General features: G+C 45.2%; 1 protein-coding gene and 1 long non-coding RNA gene across 11 annotated transcripts in view; one reads left to right on the top strand and one right to left on the bottom strand.

Moving 5' to 3' along the window:
* Positions 1–21,869, bottom strand: part of LOC309338516 — a 230,229-nt gene that overhangs the window by 14,389 nt on the left and 193,971 nt on the right. The gene's annotated exons all lie outside the window — the stretch shown is intronic.
* The window catches only part of RUNX2 (RUNX family transcription factor 2), a gene marked incomplete at its 5' end in the record, with an annotated part of 233,279 nt that overhangs the window by 79,154 nt on the left and 132,256 nt on the right, over positions 1–21,869 (top strand). For 9 of the 10 annotated variants that reach the window (XM_081855573.1, XM_081855575.1, XM_081855570.1 and 6 more), the window contains one exon: positions 2,635–2,957. In XM_081855573.1, coding sequence (XP_081711699.1) covers positions 2,635–2,957 — 323 coding nt within the window. Of the gene's footprint in view, positions 1–2,618; positions 2,958–21,869 lie in introns of those variants that run through there. The other variant, XM_081855571.1, reaches the window with a different exon arrangement.

Below are 21,869 nucleotides of genomic sequence, written 5' to 3'. Positions count from 1 at the left end.
GCATATAGTATTTGTATACTGTTTCCATTTATTTGTTTCCATCAATATTACAGCTACAGTCCTATGCATTCTTAACATAGGAGCAAATCCCATTGGAATCCAAGTAAAAATAGTTAGGCTCTAACCTACAGCTACTTTTTAGTCAAGATAATCATAATACTAATGCTTAAGAGTTGTATCTCCTTCTGGGATCCCACAAGTTACTATTAACTGGGAAAAGTGATCAGCAGAGAGGCTTTTATAAAAAAAGAAGAGAGAAGATCAGTTTTGCCAAAAGCCTATCTTTGTGGAAGCATTTGGTGGAAATTTTTTATTTCCACATTAAAATTGAGTGTTGTCTATTTTAAGTAGCTCTGTGCTGGTCATTTCCAAAAGCTTCTTTAAACATCTAAACATTATTTTTTACTCGGCAGATAATGTTTTAGAGTACAAGGTGGTTTGCTAAGAGCTAACCAATCTTCCTGTCATTAAGAAATTTATATTGTTAGTTGTGTGTGCAGTTTCACTATTTTATTTATTTTTTTGCCTTTGGTTGGGATGTCCTAAATCATAAACTAGCAAGAGCCACAACCCAGTTACTCCCAGTATAAGAAACCAACAACAGGCGTTACTGCTTCCTCAGTCTTTTACGTTCTAGGTGGGAAACGTCGCCCGTTCAATGCCTAGTCCCACCTGGGCTGCTTTTGGTGGGTGTCCGCGACTCGGAGCGGCGGCTTCGCTGGTTGCTTTTCGTTTCCCTGCAGCTCCGCCACCAGCTGCCCCTCGGCCGGCAGCGCCACCCATGCCCTCCCCCCCCCCCCCAGGGGTCTCTCAGAGGAGACCGAAAGAGAGACCGGGGAATGCCCCCCGCCCCCCCCCCCGACACAAGCTTTGTCTGCTTCAAATGCCCCCGGGACACAGGGAGGGGTGTGTTGGGGGGGGGGGGGAGAACAGGTATAGTTGAAGACGAAAGAAGAAAGCCAAGCGAAACCCGTGCTCTGCTCCGGGACACTTCCTCAGGAGAAGGGCCAGAGGGCTGCTCGCCCAAAGGAGGCGCTGGTCGGGATCGGGGCGCGGGGAGGATGCAGCGGGCTGGCGCCGGGCAGCTCTTGGCCGGGCAGCTCGGGGGCAGCCGCAAGCCAAGGGCCAGCCGAGAGGGGGCTCTCGGCGCGGGGAGGCGGCGTTGCGGCCCGATCCCCCCCCCCCGGGGGGGCCGTCGTCGGGCGCTTTTAAGAAAAACCAAATTTGCTGCCACTTGGGTGCAAAAGTCAGCAAGCGAAACCAGCCCCCTCTTCTGCAAGGTGGTTTCTTTGGGAAGGAAGGGCATCATGAACTCCTTGGAGGGCGCAGGAGGCGGCGCTGGGTGTCGGGGGGGGGTCCTTAGCAAGGGATTTTCGGGTCTGCAGTTTGGTGAATAACAAAGTTGCTGCGCGGAAATGTCTATAATGTAAAGTCTTCACTGGGAGGACCGTGTCCCCCCCCCCAAGCGCAGCTCTTGTTTTTGCCCTCAGCCCTTGCCGGGGGGGGGGGTCTTTGGCGCTTCCGAAGCAGCCGCAGCCCGAGGACCCCCCTCCCCCCCCCGGCGGCGGCCAAGGCGCACGTTGCGGTGTTTGTTTTGAAGGCGGCTGGAGCCGGAGGACGCGCCGCGCCGCCACGTGCTGCCGCCTCCCGTCCGGCTCGGCTCCGTCTCTGCGCGCGCGTGGGGCGGGGGCCGCGAAAGCGGGTCATCGGAAACCCCGCTTGGCCGCGCGCCCCTCCCCACCAAAGCAACCCCGACCTCCCCCCGCCCTGCCAAAGTCGCCCCCCCCCCGCGGAGTTCTTTCTTAAGCAACAAAAACTCGGACGAAGTCTGAAGTTTGATCTCCCCTTTAAAAGAAGCCGCTGGCGCCCCCCCCCCCGGCTCATCCTGCGCCGCTTCCTTCCCGGGAGTCGGGAGCTGGAAGCCCGGCTCCCTCCCGGCCGCTGCCTGCAGTCGCTGCCCGCCGCGGGAGTCTTGGGACCCGGAGAGCGCGCGGCTTCCGCGGGCCGAGCGAGGACGCTTTTCGCCGCAGAGCCGGGTCCGGGTCCCCCCCCCCCGCCCGCCCGCCTCCCCCGGGGCAGAAGCGACAAAACAACCAGAAACCGGAACACGCGAGCAGCTCTGGCATCTGGAGTCTGATCCGGGCGGAGGGGGGCCGGCGGGGGAAGACCTCCCGGGAGGGGAGCGAGCCTGTCCCGCCGAGGTGCCCCCCCCCCGCCCCGGGCGCGCAGGGCGATCCAGAAGGAAATCTCTGGCCGCTCCTTCCCCTCCTCGCAGACAGACCCCGATCACACCCCGCCGCCCACAAACGTGCAGCCAGAGGTGGCCGAGCGAGCAGAGACTTGGAGCGCCGCGAGGAAGCGAGAGCCTCGCCGCCGCCGCCGCCGCCACTGCCGGGAGCCTGGGCGCTTGGAGCGCCGCCCGGGGCCCCGCCGCGCCAGCAGCCCTTCTCCTCGGCCCTCGCCGCCCGGCGTCCCCCGCCCCCTCCCGCCGCCTCGCGGGCCCCGGCCGGCTCCCCTCCCGCTCCCCTCCGTCCCCAGTCCCGCTCCGACGCCGCCTCGACGGACCAGCGCCCCCTCCCCGAGCCCCCTGCCAAACGCGCTAACTTGTGGCTGTTGTGATGCGTATTCCCGTAGATCCCAGCACCAGCCGGAGGTTCAGCCCGCCTTCCAGCAGCCTGCAGCCCGGCAAGATGAGCGACGTGAGTCCCGTGGTGGCGGCGGCGGCGGCGGCGGCGGCGGCCGCCCAGCAGCAGCAGCAGCACCCGCAGCAGCACCCGCAGCAGCAGCAGCAGCAGGAGGCGGCGGTGCCGCGGCTGCGCCCGCACGACAACCGCACCATGGTGGAGATCATCGCCGACCACCCGGCCGAGCTGGTGCGCACCGACAGCCCCAACTTCCTGTGCTCCGTGCTGCCCTCGCACTGGCGCTGCAACAAGACGCTCCCGGTGGCGTTCAAGGTAAGAGCAGCCGGCCAGACGCCCTCGCCCGCCCGCCCGCCCCGGGCCCCCCTGCCCTGCCCGGCCCGGCCCGGCCCGGCCTCGCTTCCCGCCGGACCTTCTCCTCCCGCTGCTCAGGTGCTTCTTTCACCTGGCGGAGCTGCTCCTCTCGGGCGCCGCCGCAGACGCGCCTCTCCCCTCGGACCGAGAGTGGCCCCGTGAGCGCCCGGGGAAGCCCTCCTGGCCCCGCGGGGTACAAAGCGAAACCTCGACGGGGCGAGCGGAGGTCGGTCCTGCCGGGTCTTGGTCCCTCCGCCCGGGGCGCCCCGCTCCCGCTCCGGCTCTCTTCTGGTCCCTTGTCCCACTGCCTTGAGAGATTCTTCCTCGCCGGCGGCAGCCTTCCCGTCCCTCAACTTTCCTACCTCTTTCGCTGCTCCGGGACCTTTACCACAAACAGCTTCATTGAGCTACAAGCCCCACACGCTTTGCCTCTCCACAAACCTGGAGCAGCCTCCTCACAACTGCCATATATCCATGTGGATGTGGCTGCTTAGTATAGATCCATACATATCCCACAAAAAGGAGCCCTCTATTCCCTATGGTTAACCCTCAAGGGGATTTTAAAGGGGTGTTGGATAACTCTAACAATAATGGCTCTGTCCCAAACTTATTTGTTTATGAAGTCAGTGGGCACTCACTTTTTCACCGAATTTAGAATCCCTGTTGATATTTTTGTCAGTTCTCCATTAACAATCAACCCCCTCTGGTTACCTCACTCTTAGCCATAGCAGTCCACTGCTACTTGCAAGAGCGTTCCCCAATAACATACGCTCTCCTTATTGCGGGACACCTTAAACCCCACTGATGACAAAGCATCTCAGACTGTAAGAGACAATACAGCAGCTCCCCACTTTAGTAAAATATCCCTAGCCATACACAGTTATCTTCCAAATCTCTCCGCTAATAACCAGCTTAACCACAAACCTTGGTTGCATCTAATTGATGATCAGGGTCAATTATACCCTCAAAAACATCAGGCAGGGTCTTTTGGGGGGACATTTGAGCTACCCTTTTCAGAATGAAAGAAAGTGGTGGTTTAGCCCCCCCCCATGTTTCCTTTAATATGTTTCAAACTTCCAGTACTAGACATCTTTCCCTTACTTACAGCTTCTAAAGCTATTTCAACTGATATATATATATACACCGATAGAAATTGGGTGTTTGCATTATGCTGTTACTTTTGATGCACTAGATTAAAAAAAAAAGAAGTTGTGGGAAGTTTCTTTTTGCAGTTGAGTATGTCTGTCCAAAGTATAAGATTTAAAGTTCTGTTTGGAAATTGTCAAAACGTACATACTTCACATAGGGAATTACCATATTTTTCGCTCTATAAGACGCACTTTTCCCCTCCTAAAAAGTAAGGGGAAATGTGTGTGCGTCTTATGGAGCGAATGCAGGCTGCGCAGCTATCGCTGAAGCCAGAAGAGCAGGAGGGATCAGTGCGCACCGATCCCTCTTGCTCTCCTGGACTCAGGGATAGCCCCGCAGAGGGAGAAGCGCTCCCTCTTTGCTGAAGAGGCTTTGCGTTGCTTTCTTGTTTCTTGTTTTCCTCCTCTAAAAACTAGGTGTGTCTTTTGGTCGAGTGCGTCTTATAGAACGAAAAATACGGTATCTTGATTCACTGAGTAACAAGGATGAAAGGGCCTTGAAAGAGTGACAGAAAGGATGGGCTATGGGTTAGCGTCTAAAGATGGAAAAATGAGGGAGCCGGGCACTTCCTTTTTCCTGTGGGAGATTATGCTGGACTCCTGCTGGATGAATTAGGAAGTGTTTGCCCAGAAGATGCTGGATTTGCCAGGAGAAACAGAGGCTGTATTATTAGAAGGTTCACACATCAGTTAAGTATCACCCAGATCTAAATCAGGAATGTTTTTAATTTTCTGCTAACATGCTCACACCCTTCTCACTTTAGGAAAGGTAGAGTGCTTTTCCCTTCCACTTTGATTTCTTGTGCATACTTTACACTACTCAGTTATATTTGCAAAAAAATTACTCATTTTTTCCACAGTGGGACATCCCAAGGCATTTATTGTCCCAACAGTGGATAACTTAAAAAATCTAAAAGTGGCACATAGGGATCAGGTATATGTACAGGGAATGTAAGTTGAATCAATCCAACCATTTCCTCAGGACCAAGCCCTTTCCCTTAGTGTTTGTCAATAGCCATACACTTAACCCTCAGTTGAAAATCGTGCACAGACAGAAGGATGCATAAATCCAGAATGCAGCAGCTAGGCTGGTGACTGGGAGTGGCCACCAAGAGCATATAACACTGGTCCTGAAAGACCTACATTGGCTTCTAGTACGTTTCTGAGCACAATCCAAAGTGTTGGTGCTGACCTTTAAAGCCCTAAACGGCTTCGGTCCAGTATACCTGAAGGAGCGTCTCCACCCCCATCGTTCTGCCCGGACACTGAGGTCCAGCTCTGAGGGCCTTCTGGCGGTTCCCTCATTGCGAGAAGTGAGGTTACAGGGAAGCAGGCAGAGGGCTTTCTCAGTAGTGGCACCTGCCCTGTGGAATGCCCTCCCATCAGATGTCAAGGAAATAAACAACTATCTGACTTTTAGAAGACATCTGAAAGCAGCCCTGTTTAGGGAAGTTTTTCATGTTTGATGTTTTAACCACATTTTTAATGTTCTGTTGGGAGCTGCCCAGAGTGGGCAGGGTATAAATAAATAAATAAATGATGATGATGATTCTCCAGAGAATGGACTGTACATTTCACACAGTGCAGGAAATGGTGCTGTGTTTGTAAATGGAAAACAAGACATTATTAAAGCTGGGGAGAAATTTGACAAAGTAAATTCAGTCTGCTGGATTCCCCTCCTCTAACAAACAATGACTTTTTCAGCTGTAGGTTTCTTGGAAATCCAGTAGTTTCAGTTTTGATGATGGCTGTAATACGCCATGCATTCTACTGTCGTCGAATAGCTTTAGTGTTTAGTAAAGTTCTATACTTTGTTCAAAATTCAATGGACAAACAAACAGTCCATGGAATTTTGGATTCCTCCAGGTAACCTGTTTTTACTGGACACTTGTTACAAGGTGATTGAAAAAGTTATTGAAGGTTGCTTCCCCACCCCTTTTTGGAGGGTAGCAGAATCCAGTTATTTGAACTCGCCAGCAGCCTACTATGCAATCTGCAATCTTTCTTCATAAACTGCGAGAGATCTGTGCCTCAGATGTGATTATTATTGTTCTCTGTCTTGGCTCTACATGATGCAGCTTGCAGATAGCAAGTTGAGATAGAGCCTTGGAAAAGTAGACTTTCTCTTGTACATCTGCCAACATTCTCAAAACCGTGTCAGTTCTTTTTAATACTTTTCATTCACAGAGAGCGCTGATAGGAAAGGGTGAAGTTTTTATTGTACTTTTGATCAGTGTTAAATTACACTGATGTTGGATTTGTAATGCACAGAGGCAAGCATTATATTCCATTGCAATTAATATATGCTTGTCTGCTCAGTTCTGAAGTGTTTTGAAGGTAGCCTCCAAAAGATATCTTGAAATGCACGGGCACAGGCAATATGTATGAAGAATATATCCGTTAGACAAATAGGACAGGGTTTTTTTTTTTTTTAAAAAAAAAACCCCAATAAATCACATGTCTGCCCATGGTCAGGTATTCATACTTGCACCAGTTAACTTGGGTGACTCAATTCAGTGCTGACTGCATAAAGATGCTACTGTGGTTTGTGCCTTATATGTATGCAATAGATACCTTCCTGTTGCAACATCCAGATGCCCCCCAGATATTTTGGGCTGCAGTTCCCATCACCTCCTGCCAGCATAGCCAATGATCAGGGATGATGGGAGCTGTAGACCAAAAGGCCTGGAGGGCACCATGTGGGTGGAAGGGTGGTATAAACAGCCAGAACTGAGGTGCCAAATATGCTGACCTGTGACCTGAACATTTTCCTGATCTTTGTATAGCATGCAGATAGAGCTTTCACTTGTATAATGTGACAGAGCAGTGTACTTTGTTTATAGCATGGTGTTGCACTAGAGGTAAATGAGGGCACATGGTATTGGTTGAGGTGGACTTTGGTAATAGGGTGCCCTAAACAAGAACAAAATTTAGTGCCCCACCTTAATACTTCTTATTTTCACAATAGTTCCTGTTGGTGCTTTGAGTAGGCACCTGTATAAATATAGGTTTTTAAATATATACTGTATTGGCCCGAATATAAGCCACACTTTCCCCCCAAATTCTGACTGTGAAGTGTGGTTTAAATTCGCGACCTTACAAAAAATGGCTTTTACAATATCGCTGCTGGAACAGACATAGGGCAAAACAGAATAGGTGTGAGTGCCTGCCGAATTTTAAGGGAGTGGCTTATTTGTGGGTGCAGCTTATATATACACAGTGCTTTTTTCTAAAAAAATGTTTAGGGGTACTCTCATTTTGACTCAAGAAAATCACCATTTTGTAGTTCAAATCAGGAAAAATAAATACAGCAAATGGACAAAAGTACAAAGAACATGCATTACCTCGTATTACACAGTTCACAGTTCAGAGTAAGTTCCACATTGGCATGAGGTTGTGTGCACTAACATCTTCCCTCCTACTTCCCACTCCTACTTCACACATTAAACGCTCACTTCTGACTGAGACTCAGGAAATACCAGGATAGAAAATGAGGCTGCCATCAGGGGTAGCAATGGAACTGATGATTCTCCATACTAGAGAAGAAACCAATTTTTAATTTTCTTTTAGTTTCTTCTCCTGTTAGATGTTTAGGGGTATGCGTCCTCCTGCGTCCCCCCCCCTGAAAAAAGCTGTGTGTGTGTGTGTGTGTGTGTGTGTGTGTGTGTGTGTATATATATATATATAATTTTGCTTCTCTCTCCCCCCCCCCCGGCTTTGCTCCCTGGGGAGAAGAACCTCCCACACTGCCGTAAATCTGGTGCTGGGGGTGGGTGGGTGTGAGGGGGGAGGCAGGGAGAGAGAACCTGGGAAATGCTCTTCCTAGATGCCACTGATAAAAGCCTCTGAAGTGATTCGTAGGAAGATTGTGCTGAAACCTCCAATATATATTTACAAATGTGTTTAGTATATAAGCTCATTGCATATCATTCCTAATTTATCTTCTGAGGAAAAGACACCTGTTGAAAATTGCATAGAAAGATACACAATGTACAGAATGACGTATATTCATTTTTGTAAAGTATTTTGGTTTTAATTGTAGAAACTGGAATTGCATACAGTTCTGCTGTAGCATCTGCGTCATCTGAGTATTTCAAATTTGTCACTAATTTAAAAGTAATCTTATATATTTAGAATGCCTAATAAAAATACACATTGACCTAAGAATTACGTTGACCAGATCAAAGTGTTTATACATTGCATTTGCTTTGAATGGGCTTAAACTTGCTGCTGAAATTTGGAGCACTATCTTATCACAGCGCAGGTGAAGTAGATGAAGTCCATTATAAGCTGAGGCCACCTCTTTCCATCAGATTCCCATGACACGACTCATTCTGTATGGTGGGACTGGACCCATTTCGCCCACTGGTCATGTTTTAGTGTATCTTGCATGGACACTAACTGAGCATTCACAAATAAGAGAGAGAGAGAGAGAGGGAGTGTGTGTATGTGTGTGTGTGAGAGAGAGAGAGGCCTACCAAGTCAGTGGGACTATATGAAAGAAAGTAAGTGGTTGAAGGATTTGTAGTCAGAATTATTAGAAAATTGTGTCTAAACTTTTTGCTGGCTCTGAAAACAGTAATACTAGCAAAATGTTTTTAAGATAGCAACAGCCCCCCCAAAAAACAAAACAAAAAAACCCCCCACATTTAGGTGGGTATAGCTATTCAGTAGCACTGCAGAAGTTAAAGGTCAGCATTTCCACCTAACCCCCAGTTTTCAGAGTTTATAACTCAGCTGGTTTAAGTAGCTTCAAGCTGAAATTTGGTGTACAAATTTCTAAATCGAACAAAGCATAGTGTAGGCATGTTGCTCTTTTTAAAGCTACAGGGAGGTGCTACACTTTAAAGAAAAATATTAAATGTACTTTCAGCCATAGCTAGGCAAGAAGTTATTTTTAATACAGAAGATTTTAGGGTAATTAAATTTGATTATGGATGCTATTTTTATAGAAATGTATTCCAGTATTACAAATAGTAATAGCCTTAAAAGAGTTTTTGAAGCATTTATTCTTGTTCTTGTCCAAATAATCTTTTTATGATATTTTTTATTTATATGGTATTGCTGCCCAATGACATGACACCCTACTTTCAGTTCACATCTGGAGCTCTTCAGGGTAAACACTTTGGTCATTTCAAGCCATGTTGGCCTGAATTTAACCAAATTGGTTACCAGGCTAGCTGGATGAAATTAGCTTTTTTAAACAATAATTTGAAAGTTTTAAGAAGCTTGTTCATTTTGTCATAGACTTTCTCCTGAGCCATTAAAGTTTTGCATGGAAGAAACACAACTACTTATGACATGGCATCTTTGGAAATTAGATAATTAGAAAAAATGAATTTCAATGGTGCATTTGAGGTACATTTGAAAACGGAAGCAATTATTTCCGGGTTTGTGGCGTTCGGGTTCCGAAACGTTCAGCTCCTGTGACGCTCGAAAACTGAGGTTCTACTGTATTGTGAGTCACTCAGAACATATACTTCACTGGGCGACCATACAGTTAACAGTAATAGTAAATCCGGGATGCGGGTGGCACTGTGGGTTAAACCACAGAGCCTAGGACTTGCCGATCAGAAGGTCGGCGGTTCGAATCCCTGCGACGGGGTGAGCTCCCATTGCTCAGTCCCTGCTCCTGCCAACCTAGCAGTTCGAAAGCACGTCAAAGTGCAAGTAGATAAATAGGTACCGCTCTGGCAGGAAGGTAAACGGCGTTTCTGTGCGCTGCTCTGGTTCGCCAGAAGCGGCTTAGTCATGCTGGCCACATGACCCAGAAGCTGTACGCCGGCTCCCTCGGCCAATAAAGCGAGATGAGCGCCGCAACCCCAGAGTCGGTCACGACTGGACCTAATGGTCAGGGGTCCCTTAGGTAAAGGTAAAGGTAAAGGTAAAGGTAAAGGTAAAGGTAAAGGTACCCCTGCCCGTACAGGCCAGTCTTGCCAGACTCTAGGGTTGTGCGCTCATCTCACTCTATAGGCCGGGAGCCAGCGCTGTCCGCAGACACTTCTGGGTCACGTGGCCAGTGTGACGAAGCTGCACCTGGCGAGCCAGCACCAGCACCGCACACGGAAACGCCGTTTACCTTCCCGCTGGTAAGCGGTCCCTATTTATCTACTTGCACCCGGGGGTGCTTTCGTACTGCTAGGTTGGCAGGTGCTGGGACCGAACAACGGGAGCGCACCTCGCCACGGGGATTCGAACCGCCGACCATACGATCGGCAAGTCCTAGGCGCTGAGGTTTTACTCACAGTGCCACCTGCGTCCCTTTACCTTTACCTAATAGTAAATCCAGTTTTTCATCCTGGTTCATTCTACCTTATAACTGGGCAGGATAGCTTTGGGAAAGGGAAGAACCTCAGAAAAGAGCACAGTAGCAGCAAGGGCCAGCAGAGAACTGGCCATTTGTATTACAGTCGTCACTGAAGAAAGCACCAGACTCCAAGAGTTCAGAGATATCAGTGGAGGTGTCTGAGCTAAGGGCTGTCCAGTGGCCTTCTCTTGTGGGGAACAGTGGGGGGGGGGACAACTCAGTCCAGATTCAAATGTGCCACAAGTAGAAAGTGAACCAAATGTGTATGCAAATGGGTAGCTCTAACTGACAAAAGCACAAGCTACACAACAATTCAAGTAGATTAATACACATATGTGCACATTTCAACATTTATAGAACATTGGTCCCAAGTGAGGTGTCAGCGACTGAGCGAAGCTGGGCGCCTCATAGCGTAAGCAGCATGCGCTGGGTGGGCCTCTCCACGGCCCTACGCCAATCCTAGGTGTGCAGGAGGGCAGAGCCGCCTGGCCGCCTGAATGCCTCACTGGCTCACTCTCCCCCAAATCCACGTCGCAGAGCCGCCCGCCGCCGCTGCACTCCGATTGATGGGCAGGCTCTTACCCAGACTCCAACTCTCAGGCCCCGGACTCTCGGCCTGGTGCCGCTGAGAGCCCAGCCCCCGGGTTCCCTGCACCCCTAGTGCCTATGGTTAAGACGGCCCTGCGTGTGATCTTCCATGTAGATTAAAGCCCCAGGACTGGGAACATGGAGGTTAAGGCTAACCATGGCTGCTGTACTAATCAGGATGGCTGTGCCCTTCCCTGAGTATCTGCAGTGATATGCTGGGTTTAGCAAGTAGGAGAGTTCATGTCCCACTTGTGGATTCCTGTAGACACCCGGATGGCCACTGTGAGAACAGAATGCTGGCCAATAATGCTTAGTTTGATCCAGTAGGCTCTTTTTATGTTGTTTAGAAATTATCGATGGCATTAACTTTCATTGCTAGCAAACTACAACCAGAGAACAGACAATTCTGTTCCTTCCATGCAAGAATCAACAAATCTTCACACAATCAAGGTCCTTTTTATGACTTTCTTGTTCCAGGCAATCTCTTTTTGGCTGTTTTCATAATGTCTTAATTTGACTCAGCCAAGGAATTTGTTTTCAGTACAAGAACTGAGTCCAGAAATATCAGAAGAAAAGTACCTGTGGACATATGTACAATGCCTCTCCCTTGCCACTGAAACACACTTCAAGTTTAGGAAGTGCTTGCCTTTGAACACATGCTTAGGCGTGATTTTCATTATGCAGAGCTGAGCCTATGACACTTCCCCTCCACATTCTTGGCTTGCCTTTTCCTCTGTGTGTGTGTGTGTGTGTGTGTGTGTGTGTGTGTGTGTGTAAGACACACACATAATACATGCACACATAAAGCTTTATAGGACCAAACCAGGACTTTGAATTGAGCCTGGAAACTGATTAGTAACCAGTGCAGTGAGGCCAGAATCTGTAGAGCATGCACAGACCCTCTGGTCCCAGTCAATCACCTGGCTGCTGAATTCTGCACTCGCTGTAGTTTCCAAATTGTCTTCAGACGCAGCCCCATGTATAATGCATTGCAGTAATCTAACCTACAGGTTACCGGAGAACAGAAAAGAAGCTGGATTCTCACTGCTGAGATGGGGTTGCAGCTGGGCCACCAGCCAAAGCTGATGCAGAGCAGTCTGTGCCCCTGAGTCTCCTTCTGACTCCGGTGACAGAAATGGATCCCCAAGTTCCCCAAGCTGTGCAGCTGCTCCTTTAAGGGGAGGGCAGCCCCTTCCAGAAGATGTTCTAGGGCGTAGGAGGTGGTGAATTTCCTTTCTTAAGGCTTCCTTCTGTTCATGCCAGCACTGGATGCATCTCTCAAATTTCCTGTAACAATATAAAATGATAAAAGAACAAGAAAAAACAGAAATAAATTCCAGAATATATGTTACAAAAGCTTCTTCAATTTATTACATAAAAGCAAGGCAACAATTAAAATAATCTGGAAATAATTTTAATTACATAAAATAATCTGAACAATTACATAAACAATCGAATGTGCACAATCGAGACCTGCGACAGAACGTTGTGGTATGGAAGACTCTCGTTCAGCCAGACCCTTTCCCAGGATGTGCCATTCCATCTACCCCATTTTTCGGCCCTCCCCCCAAGAATCAATTGGCCTTCCCTGCCCACTGAGCAGGCTCAGATCCCATTAGCCTGTTTGGGGGGTCCCTCCTTAGGATTTCCCCTCCCAAATCTTTTTTGTAATGCAGCAGACCTATGTGTTTCCTCCGAGTCAGCAGGCTCCTCCTTCTGGTTCATAGATGCTGCCATTTGGAGCATTCTCCTCTGAAGTTCTGAAACAGACTATAAGAGTTTAATGCTGATGATAACTCAATAAGCACACTGGGCCACAGTTAGAAAATTGCTGTCCTGGACTCCTTTGGGAGGAAGGCAATATATAAATTTAATAACTAAATAAATGCAGTCAGTTTGCTCCTGTTGCTGTTCTGGTACTGGGAGATAAGGCACGGCTTGCCTAAGCACTATGTGCAAAGCTAGGCTCCAAACAAACGACGATGTAATCAGGGGTTGTTCTTTGCTTCCTGCTTGTGCTTTGAATGGGGGAGACAAACCCTCCATGTAGCACTAAGCCAAGCCATGGCTTAGCTCCAGGTCGCACGACTGCACCTTCGTAGCTGTGCACTAGCACACTTGTTTGGCCATTGCTACTGTCCCAGGTCATGGTGGTTTGCAAGGGGACACCTTTAGCGCATGTGCCCTGCAGGCTGCTTTGGCTTTAGAAACACTGGACCTTGCTTGCACCCTTGCAACTTCATTCACCACTTAGATTCAGGCTGCCTGACTGTGATTATTTCTTATTTCAATAATGGGCACAATCCTTCTTTCCTGCATACAAACTCCAGTGTAAAGAGAAGCTGTAAGCGGATTGTGTCTTCAGTTTCTATTCTGGCAAATAAACATTCAGACTAATGACTGATTTGACATATTGGTTGATACAGGCGCACTGATTCCCTCTATGTCGAATGTGGATTTCTTTCATGTTAATTATTTTTTGCCTCAACTGAGTTGATTCTAGGATATTTAATATTGAATCCATTTATGCCAATGCAAGTTTTGCCTTGGAATCATGGATTCTCAGAGGTGTGTGGTGTGGCTAAAATACAGACACAGGCATGAATAAATTGAACTCAAAGCAGAATTGAAAACAAATTCACCTCCAGATACATTTATAGGTTAATATTCACTACTGGAGTCATCTGGGTTTTTGTCTGCTTTTAATCAGCTACTAGGGATGGGGGAATCTGCATATTTCTAGAGTGTTAAAAAGTATTCATTGGAGATCAAAATTATTTAATCATGTGATAAGAGTATTGTCATGGACTTGTTGGGTGCAGAGGAATGGTGGGAGGAACCAGCTTGGGACCCACCAAAGGAAGAAGGCTAAGAGCCTGGGTGGCAGGATGTTGATGAGTGGTCAGAGGTGGAAGAGGGAGAAGATTGGGAGGAGGTGTGGGAAGCTGGAGAGATAACAGGGCTTAGGGAGCGGGGAGAGTCTGTGGCAGAGAGAAGTCCAGGATCAGAGGCTGAAGCAGGTGGGTTGGAGGAGGGAGGCCAAGAGGCAGAGATGAATCAGGCCAGATGAAGAGTCGCAGATGACTCCTCCTCCTCCTCCTCCTGCTCCTCCTCCTCCTGCTACCAGCTCCCCTCCCCTCTTGTCTCCCAGAACTAGAAGAGGGCTGAAATGGGTGGAGGAGAGGTAGGCTGCACACAGACATAGTTTCTGATTGCTTGGAAAAGGCCCTGCAGAGGACGGGGACTTAGACAGTTGTGGGGAGGTGGGGACTTTCAGTCTCAGCAACTGATTCATGGGGTCAGACCTGCTGGGGATGAGCTGCTGTGCTCATTAGGCCTGACACTCAGCCAAGTCTGTGAAGATTGTGCTTCTGCTACTAAACAGTGTGATTTACTGCTGGCTCACTCTTGATGTGTATCTAAAATTGAATATATTGTAATAGATCAATGGTGTTAAATGTTTAGGTTTAGTAAATATTAGGATTTAATTAGAACTTGTATGTTATAACTGGGATATGTTGTAAGACAATCTCAGTGCGTATTAGAAGGGGATTATGTAACGGGTTTGAGTTGTTTAATTAGTGTTTATGTGTACAGACTGTGTGCCAGACTCCTGAGAATGTAATCAAGATCCATGTGTATTGGAATGTGTGGACCTCCTTCTGAGCATCAGCATTTAGCATGTGAAGAGTTAATTAACCTAGATAAATGTCCCAAGTGTGTACCAGCCTTCAATCTTAGTCAACCAACAAGTGTTGATGAAGTCAGGGAAACGCCTTTGTTAGGGGATTAACCATTGGTACTTCAAAGCATCAAAAGTACTGACCATTAGAAGGCAAATGAATAAAAGAGGCTTAATTTATAGGAACAGCAGGGTTAGGAGAGATGCCTTGGACTTGAGTGCAGCACTGCTGTGGGGGGAAAGCCCCTCATGAGATGACCGTGTTGCAAGATTTGGACTCCATGTAAACTCAAGTGTAAATGAGTCAATAAATCATATTTCTTAAAGCTACAACAATCCCCACCACGTCATTGGAACCCATTAACTGGTCCTTGTCTCTTGAAGTCCTTGTCTCATGAGCACTGGAAATTAAAAGTGGCTCATTGTCTAAGTGCTAGCATTTCAAATATTTGAATACGGCTATTTCAATTGCCTCTTAATAATCTTTTCTCCAGACTGAAGATACCAAACTTCTTAAAGCTTTCCGCATAGGACTTATTTTCTAGGGCATTTGCCACCTTGGTTGCCTTACTTTGGGCACATTCCAGTCTGTCAATGTCCTTTCTTAAACTGGACACAGTGTTCTTGTTGAAGTCTGACCAAAGGAGAATGAAGTGGCATCCTCACTTTCTGCCCTTTGTACACTGGGTCTCTGTTGACGCAGCTTAGAATTCATTGCACCTTTTTTGCTGCTGCATTGCACTCCTGACTCATGTTTAGCTTGTGGTCTACTAAAAGCCCCAGATCTTTTTCACATGCACTGCTTTTGAGCCAGGAGTCACCCATTCTATTTTTGGATCTGAATCTTCCTGCCTAAATGCAGAGCTTTTCATTTATATCTGTTGAAATTCATTTTGCTCTGGCCCAATTCAAAATTATGTCAAAATCATTTTGGGTCCTGTTTCTTCTTTCTTCCAATATATTTGCTATCCTGCGCATGGTGTCATCTGAAAATTTGATTAGCATCCCCTCCATTCCATCATCCAAATTATTTATAAAGATGCTTACCATTACCAGGTCTGGGACAGAACCCTGTGGCACCTCTCCTGTAACTTCTCTCCTGGTTGATGTGAACCGGTGGCTAACACACCTGGAATAGTTTGCCAACCAGCTAAGAATGCACTTATGAATGGTCCATATTTTACCAGCTTGTCATCAAGACTACCATTGTGGACCTTGCTGAAAGCCTTCCTGAAGTTAAAATGTCTAGAGCATTTCCCTGAAGGCTAATAACTCTGTCAAAGGAAGGCAAACAGGTCGATCTGGCACGACATGCTGGTTCTTAGTGATCAGTCCCCCCTCCCCCCCATGCACATGGATGGACTGGTTAATTATCTGTTCTAGAACTTTTCCAGGTTGGTCCTGCTGCCGCCAATGCAACTCTGTTGGCCCTGTTTCTGACCATCCATGCATTGGAGGGATCTGTAATTGGGAGTGCAGGACGCATGTGGGCTTCCTCCACCTTGATGTGGATGCCAAATTCCACATGTTGAAGGGAGTCTATTTTTTTTTTTATATAATAATTTTTATTCAGTTTTTAAAACACATAATTAAAGAACAAACACATCACAACATACAAACAAACATAAACAAATCAAACATAAATAAATTCATAATCTTATTTTCTTGTAACTTCTTTCAATCGACTTCCCCTTACCTCCCTTTCGCTGCATCCTTATTTTAAAATTTTTAGCAACCCTTTAGTCAATTTATCCATTTAGTTCCCTTCATTAAATTCCCATAAATTTGTTAATTACAGCTGTAATTCTCTGCTTCTTACCCCTTGACATCTTAACACTCCTCAATTTTACAACAGTTTTTAAGATATATTTTAAATTTCTTCCAGTCTTCTTCCACTGCCTCTTTCCCCTGGTCACGAATTCTGCCGGTCATCTCTGCCAGTCCCATGAAGTCAATCACCTTTGTCTGCCATTCTTCAAGAGTAGGTAGTTCTTGCATCTTCCAATACTTTGCCAGAAGAATTCTTGCTGCAGTAGTAGCATACATAAAGAAAGTCCTATCCTTCTTTGGCACCAATTGGCCAACCATGCCCAGGAGAAAAGCCTCTGGTTTCTTAGTAAATGTCCATTTAAGGACTTTCTTAATTTCATTATAGATCATTTCCCAGAATGCTTTCACCCTCGGGCAGGTCCACCATAGGTGATAAAAGGTACCTTCGTTCTCATTACATTTCCAACATTTATTATTGGGCAAATGGTAAATTTTTGCAAGCTTGACTGGGGTCATGTACCACCTGTAGATCATTTTCATTATATTTTCTTTTAAGGCATTACATGCCGTAAACTTAACACCAGTGGTCCACAACTGTTCCCAGTCAGCAAACATAATGTCATGACTGATATCCTGTGCCCATTTAATCATAGCTGATTTCACCGTTTCCTCCTGTGTATTCCATTTAAGCAGCAAATTATACATTCTTGACAGATTCTTAGTACTGGGTTCTAACAGTTCCGTTTCTAACTTTGATCTCTCCTTCTGAAATCCTATTTTCCTGTCCTCTTTAAATGTCTCATTTATCTGATAGTAATGCAGCCAATCTCGAACTTTGGACTTTAGTTTTTCGTAACTCTGAAGCTTTACCCTTTCACCTTCATATTCTAAGATTTCACAATATTTTGGCCATTTAGAATCCATATTAAGTTTTTTCACCCCCTTGGCTTCCATTGGTGACAACCACCTGGGAGTTTTAGTTTCCAGTAGATCTTTGTATCTGCTCCAAACATTATATAATGCTTTTCTAACAGTATGATTTTTAAAACCTTTGTACACCATTGCCTTGTTATACCATAAGTATGCATGCCAACCAAAACAATTATCATATCCTTCCAAATCTAAGATGTCTGTGTTCTCAAGAAGTAGCCAGTCTTTCAGCCAGCAGAAAGCTGCTGCTTCGTAGTATAATCTTAAGTCCGGCAGGGCAAATCCCCCTCTATCCTTTGCATCAGTTAAAATCTTAAACTTAATTCTGGGCTTTTTGCCCTGCCAGACAAATTTTGATATATCTTTCTGCCACCTCTTGAAACAATCCATCTTGTCCAGAATTTGTAAGTTCTGAAACAAAAAAAGCATTCTAGGCAATACAGTCATCTTAATAGTAGCAATTCGACCTAACAAGGACAATTTCAACCTTGACCATGTTTCTAAATCTTTCTTTACTTCTGACCAACATTTTTCATAATTGTCTTTAAATAAATTCAGATTCTTAGATGTTAAATTTACCCCCAGGTATTTCACTTTTTTCGTTATTTCCAAACCTGTTTCACTCTGAAACCTCTCTCTTTCTTCCATTGTTAAATTTTTCTCCCAAACCTTTGTTTTCTGTTTATTCAATTTAAATCCTGCTACTTGACCAAATATTTCAATTAATTCCAACACTCTTTTGGTACTAATGTCTGGCTGTTGTAAAGTCAAAACTAGGTCATCTGCAAATGCTCTTAGTTTATAATGTCTGGCTCCGACCTGAACTCCTTTAACCAACTGGTCCTTTCTAATCATATTTAACAAAACCTCCAGGACTGATATAAAAAGTAGAGGAGATATTGGGCAACCCTGTCGTGTACCTTTTTCTATAGGTATTTCTTCCGTTACCACATTATTTACAATTAACTTTGCTTTTTGTTCCGAATATATTGCACCTATACCGTTTTCAAAACCTTGGCCTACCCCCATCCCTTGGAGATTCTTTTTCATAAAGCTCCAGCAAATGTTGTCAAAGGCTTTCTCCGCATCCACAAAAATCAAAACAGCCTTTCTATTAATGTCAACTTCTAACAGCTCCAAAATATCGATAATGTTCCTCACATTGTCTGACATGTGTCTCCCTGGGAGAAAGCCAGTTTGGTCCTTATGAATCTCCCCTAGTAACACTCGCTTCAATCTTTTTGCCAAAATGTCTGCAAAAATTTTATAATCCACATTGAGTAAAGATATAGGGCGGTAGTTTTTAACCTGGTTTTTTTCAGTCTCTGATTTCGGTATAAGTGAGATGAAAGCTTCTTTCCACGATTCAGGTACCTTTTTCCCCTCCATAATTTCATTGCAAACTTCCTTTAGAGGTTGTATTAATCAATCCTTCAGCTTCTTGTAGTAACTGGCGGTCAAGCCGTCTGGTCCTGGTGATTTTCCCAGTTGCATATTCTGGATGGCACCCTCTATCTCTTGTTCTGTTATTTTCTCATTCAAGATCCTTTTATTCTGTTCTGAAATTTTTGGTAATCCGTAGTTTCTAAGGAATTCTTCAATTTCCTGTTCGTTTACTGGCCCTTGTGCATATAATTTCCTAAAAAAGCTTTGAAAACAATTACTTATCTCATTGGGTTTGTAGATGGTCTTTCCCTCCATCTCTAAGCTGGTCACTGTATTCAGTTTCTGCCTCTTTTTTAATTGCCATGACAAAAGTTTCCCACATTTATCTGCAGATTCAAATGTTTTTTGTCTCATTTGCTTTATTTTCCATTCTATTTCTTGATTCATCAATTCCATGTATTGCGTCTGATAATACTTTATCTCTCTCAAGATCTCTTGGGACTTTGGTTTGGACCTCAATTTCTTTTCTCCTTCTCTCATTTTTCCTAAAAAATTTTCTTTCCTCTCATTTTGTCTTTTCCTTTTTATAGAGTTCTGTTGAATTAGGAAACCTCGCATGACAGCTTTGCTAGCGTCCCAGATTGTTCTTTTCTCCACGTCTGTTCTCAAATTTATCTCAAAATAATCTTTCAATGTTTTTTGGGCCTTTTTATAAATCTCTTCATCTTTAAATAGGGTGTCATTCATTCTCCATCTGAAGGATCCAGTTGTTGTTAATTTCATCTCCATCTTTACAGCGTTATGGTCGGAGCAGGTTTTTGGGCAGATTTCTATCTTTTTGGTTCTTGGTGCCAGGCTGCTAGTAATCCAAATTTGGTCAATTCTTGTCCATGTCATTTTTGCTTCAGAAAAGAAGGTTCCCTCTCTTTCAAGAGGGTTCCTTGTTCTCCAGATATCAATCAAGTCCATAGTTTCAGTCATTTCAAAAAAAGTCTTTGGTAGTCTCCCCTCCTTTGAAATCACTTGTCTCTGTGCTTTATCCATATTTGTGGAGACGACTCCATTCATATCTCCCATCAATACGATTTTATAATCCAGAAAGTCCATTAAGGTCTCATGTAACTTCTTAAAAAATTCAGCCTTCCCTTCATTTGGTGCATAAACTCCGACTATCAAAATTTTTTCTCCTTGAATTTGTATTTCAATTGCCAGGTATCTTCCTTGTTCATCTTTAAATATCATTTTTGGAGCCAATTTTTCTTTTGCGTAGATCACCACTCCTCTTTTCTTCACTTTGTCTGATGAGATAAATTCCTGTCCCAGTCTCTTATTTATCAATAATTTCCTGTGTGTCCTGACAATATGGGTTTCTTGCAAGCATATTAAGTCTAACTGCTCTCTCTTCAAAATATGAAAGACTTGGCGTCTTTTTCGGGGAAGGTTCAAACCGTTACAGTTCCAGCTAAGAAGTTGCAGAGACATTTTGTTACTAAGTACCTGTTCCTCCAACTGCTCCAAGTTTCTGTTCTTCTTCTGATGGTGGTAACAAAAGTCCAAATGACAGGTTAGCAATATCAGTTGGTTCTTCCTCGTCTACAGTTCCTTTCTGCAAGTCTTCCCGGTGTCTCCCCAAAAACTGTTCTTTATCTTGGATTGTTCTTATTTTGATCTTCTTTCCTTTGAAGTTAAAGGACAAACCCTGTGGAAATTCCCATCTAAAAGGAATGGCGTTTTTCTTGAGCAGATCAACCAATTCTTTAAAGAGAGTTATCACCTCCAAAATGTATTTAGGGATATCTTTAAAAATCTGTACCTGAGAATTTTGGATCACCAAGGCTTTTGGGTAATGTAGATTCAATATTTTATCTCTCTGTTCCTTGGATCCCAATGTGATTAAACAGTCCCTTGGTTTCTTTGTCTGCCTCCTACCTAGCCGAAAGGCTGTTGTTATTTCGATCTCAACTCCTTCTCCTTCTCCCCATTCCTCATGCCAAAATTCTGCAAAGTTGTTTTTAAGGAAGCCCACAAGGTTGTCACCCTCACTCTCCGGGACCAATCTAAGTTTTAAATTCTTCTCCTTTCTCTGTAGTTCCCATAAAGAGAGGGTTGCATCATGTTCATTTACTTTTTTTTCGATTGGCTCAAATCTTCCCCTTGTTTCCTCTGCAGTTTTTTTTGCACTTTCAGCAATCCTTCTTGTTTCAGAACTTTCTTGAATTAATTTATTTATAGAATCTGTGTTAGATAATACGCTTGCCGTGTTCAAGTCCAATCTTGCTGTCAATTCTGTCAATTTTTTAGAATTTTCTGTGGACTGCTTTGTCAGTTCTATAGATTGCTTGGTCAGAGCTTCCAAAGATTGATTTATTTTGACCAGTGCCTGAGTCATAGATTCCATAGAAGCTGTTACTGTCTTTTCCTGTGCAGCTGGTGTTGTATCTGATATTGAGCTCCTTTTCTTCTGTGCTTGTGCTTGCGCTTGTTTTGATTTATGTCTAGTTACTATCTCATCCACAGGGCCACTCATGGCCTCAAGGTCGTTCTCACAGAGTAGACTTGCAAGTGGAAAATCCCACTGTTTCTTTTTTCAATGTAAAAAGTTTCTCTTTAAACCCTCTAGAGGGAGCTTTCAATTGTGTCCAAAGGGAAATGAGTAACAAAGAAGCAAGGGAAACATAGAGCAATAAGCCAAAAGTTCAAGAGTCGATACTGTAAATCCACAAATGTTTCAGTTTAACCATAAGTTCAACAGCTTTATTTAAGTCCAAAAATCCAACAGCTAAGTTTCCAAAAAAAACCTTACTTTGTATCCAATTTAGACTGACAGTTCTCCTTTCCCGGTGCCTTGCTCAGGCAGCTCAATCTGGGGGAGTTTGGCAGTGAAAAGTCTTTTTTTACGATTATTTCCGCGCAGGAACAATATCCAATTTTATCTTCCCCCCTTCTCCTGCCAATTGGGGGGAATATTAAGTCCAATGTCAGGTTTGACAGTTTGCGAAAGGTTTTTCCTTCAAATACAGCTTGCTATTTTCGTTGCTTCGCTAATCATGCAGTTCGGGGGG

The sequence above is a fragment of the Podarcis erhardii genome (genome assembly GCF_964252035.2).
Source record: "Podarcis erhardii genome assembly, chromosome: 3".
In the NCBI taxonomy this organism is placed as follows: domain Eukaryota; kingdom Metazoa; phylum Chordata; class Lepidosauria; order Squamata; family Lacertidae; genus Podarcis; species Podarcis erhardii.
The sequence above is the reverse complement of the archived record's forward strand: the minus strand, read 5'-3'. Positions and strand labels throughout refer to the sequence as shown.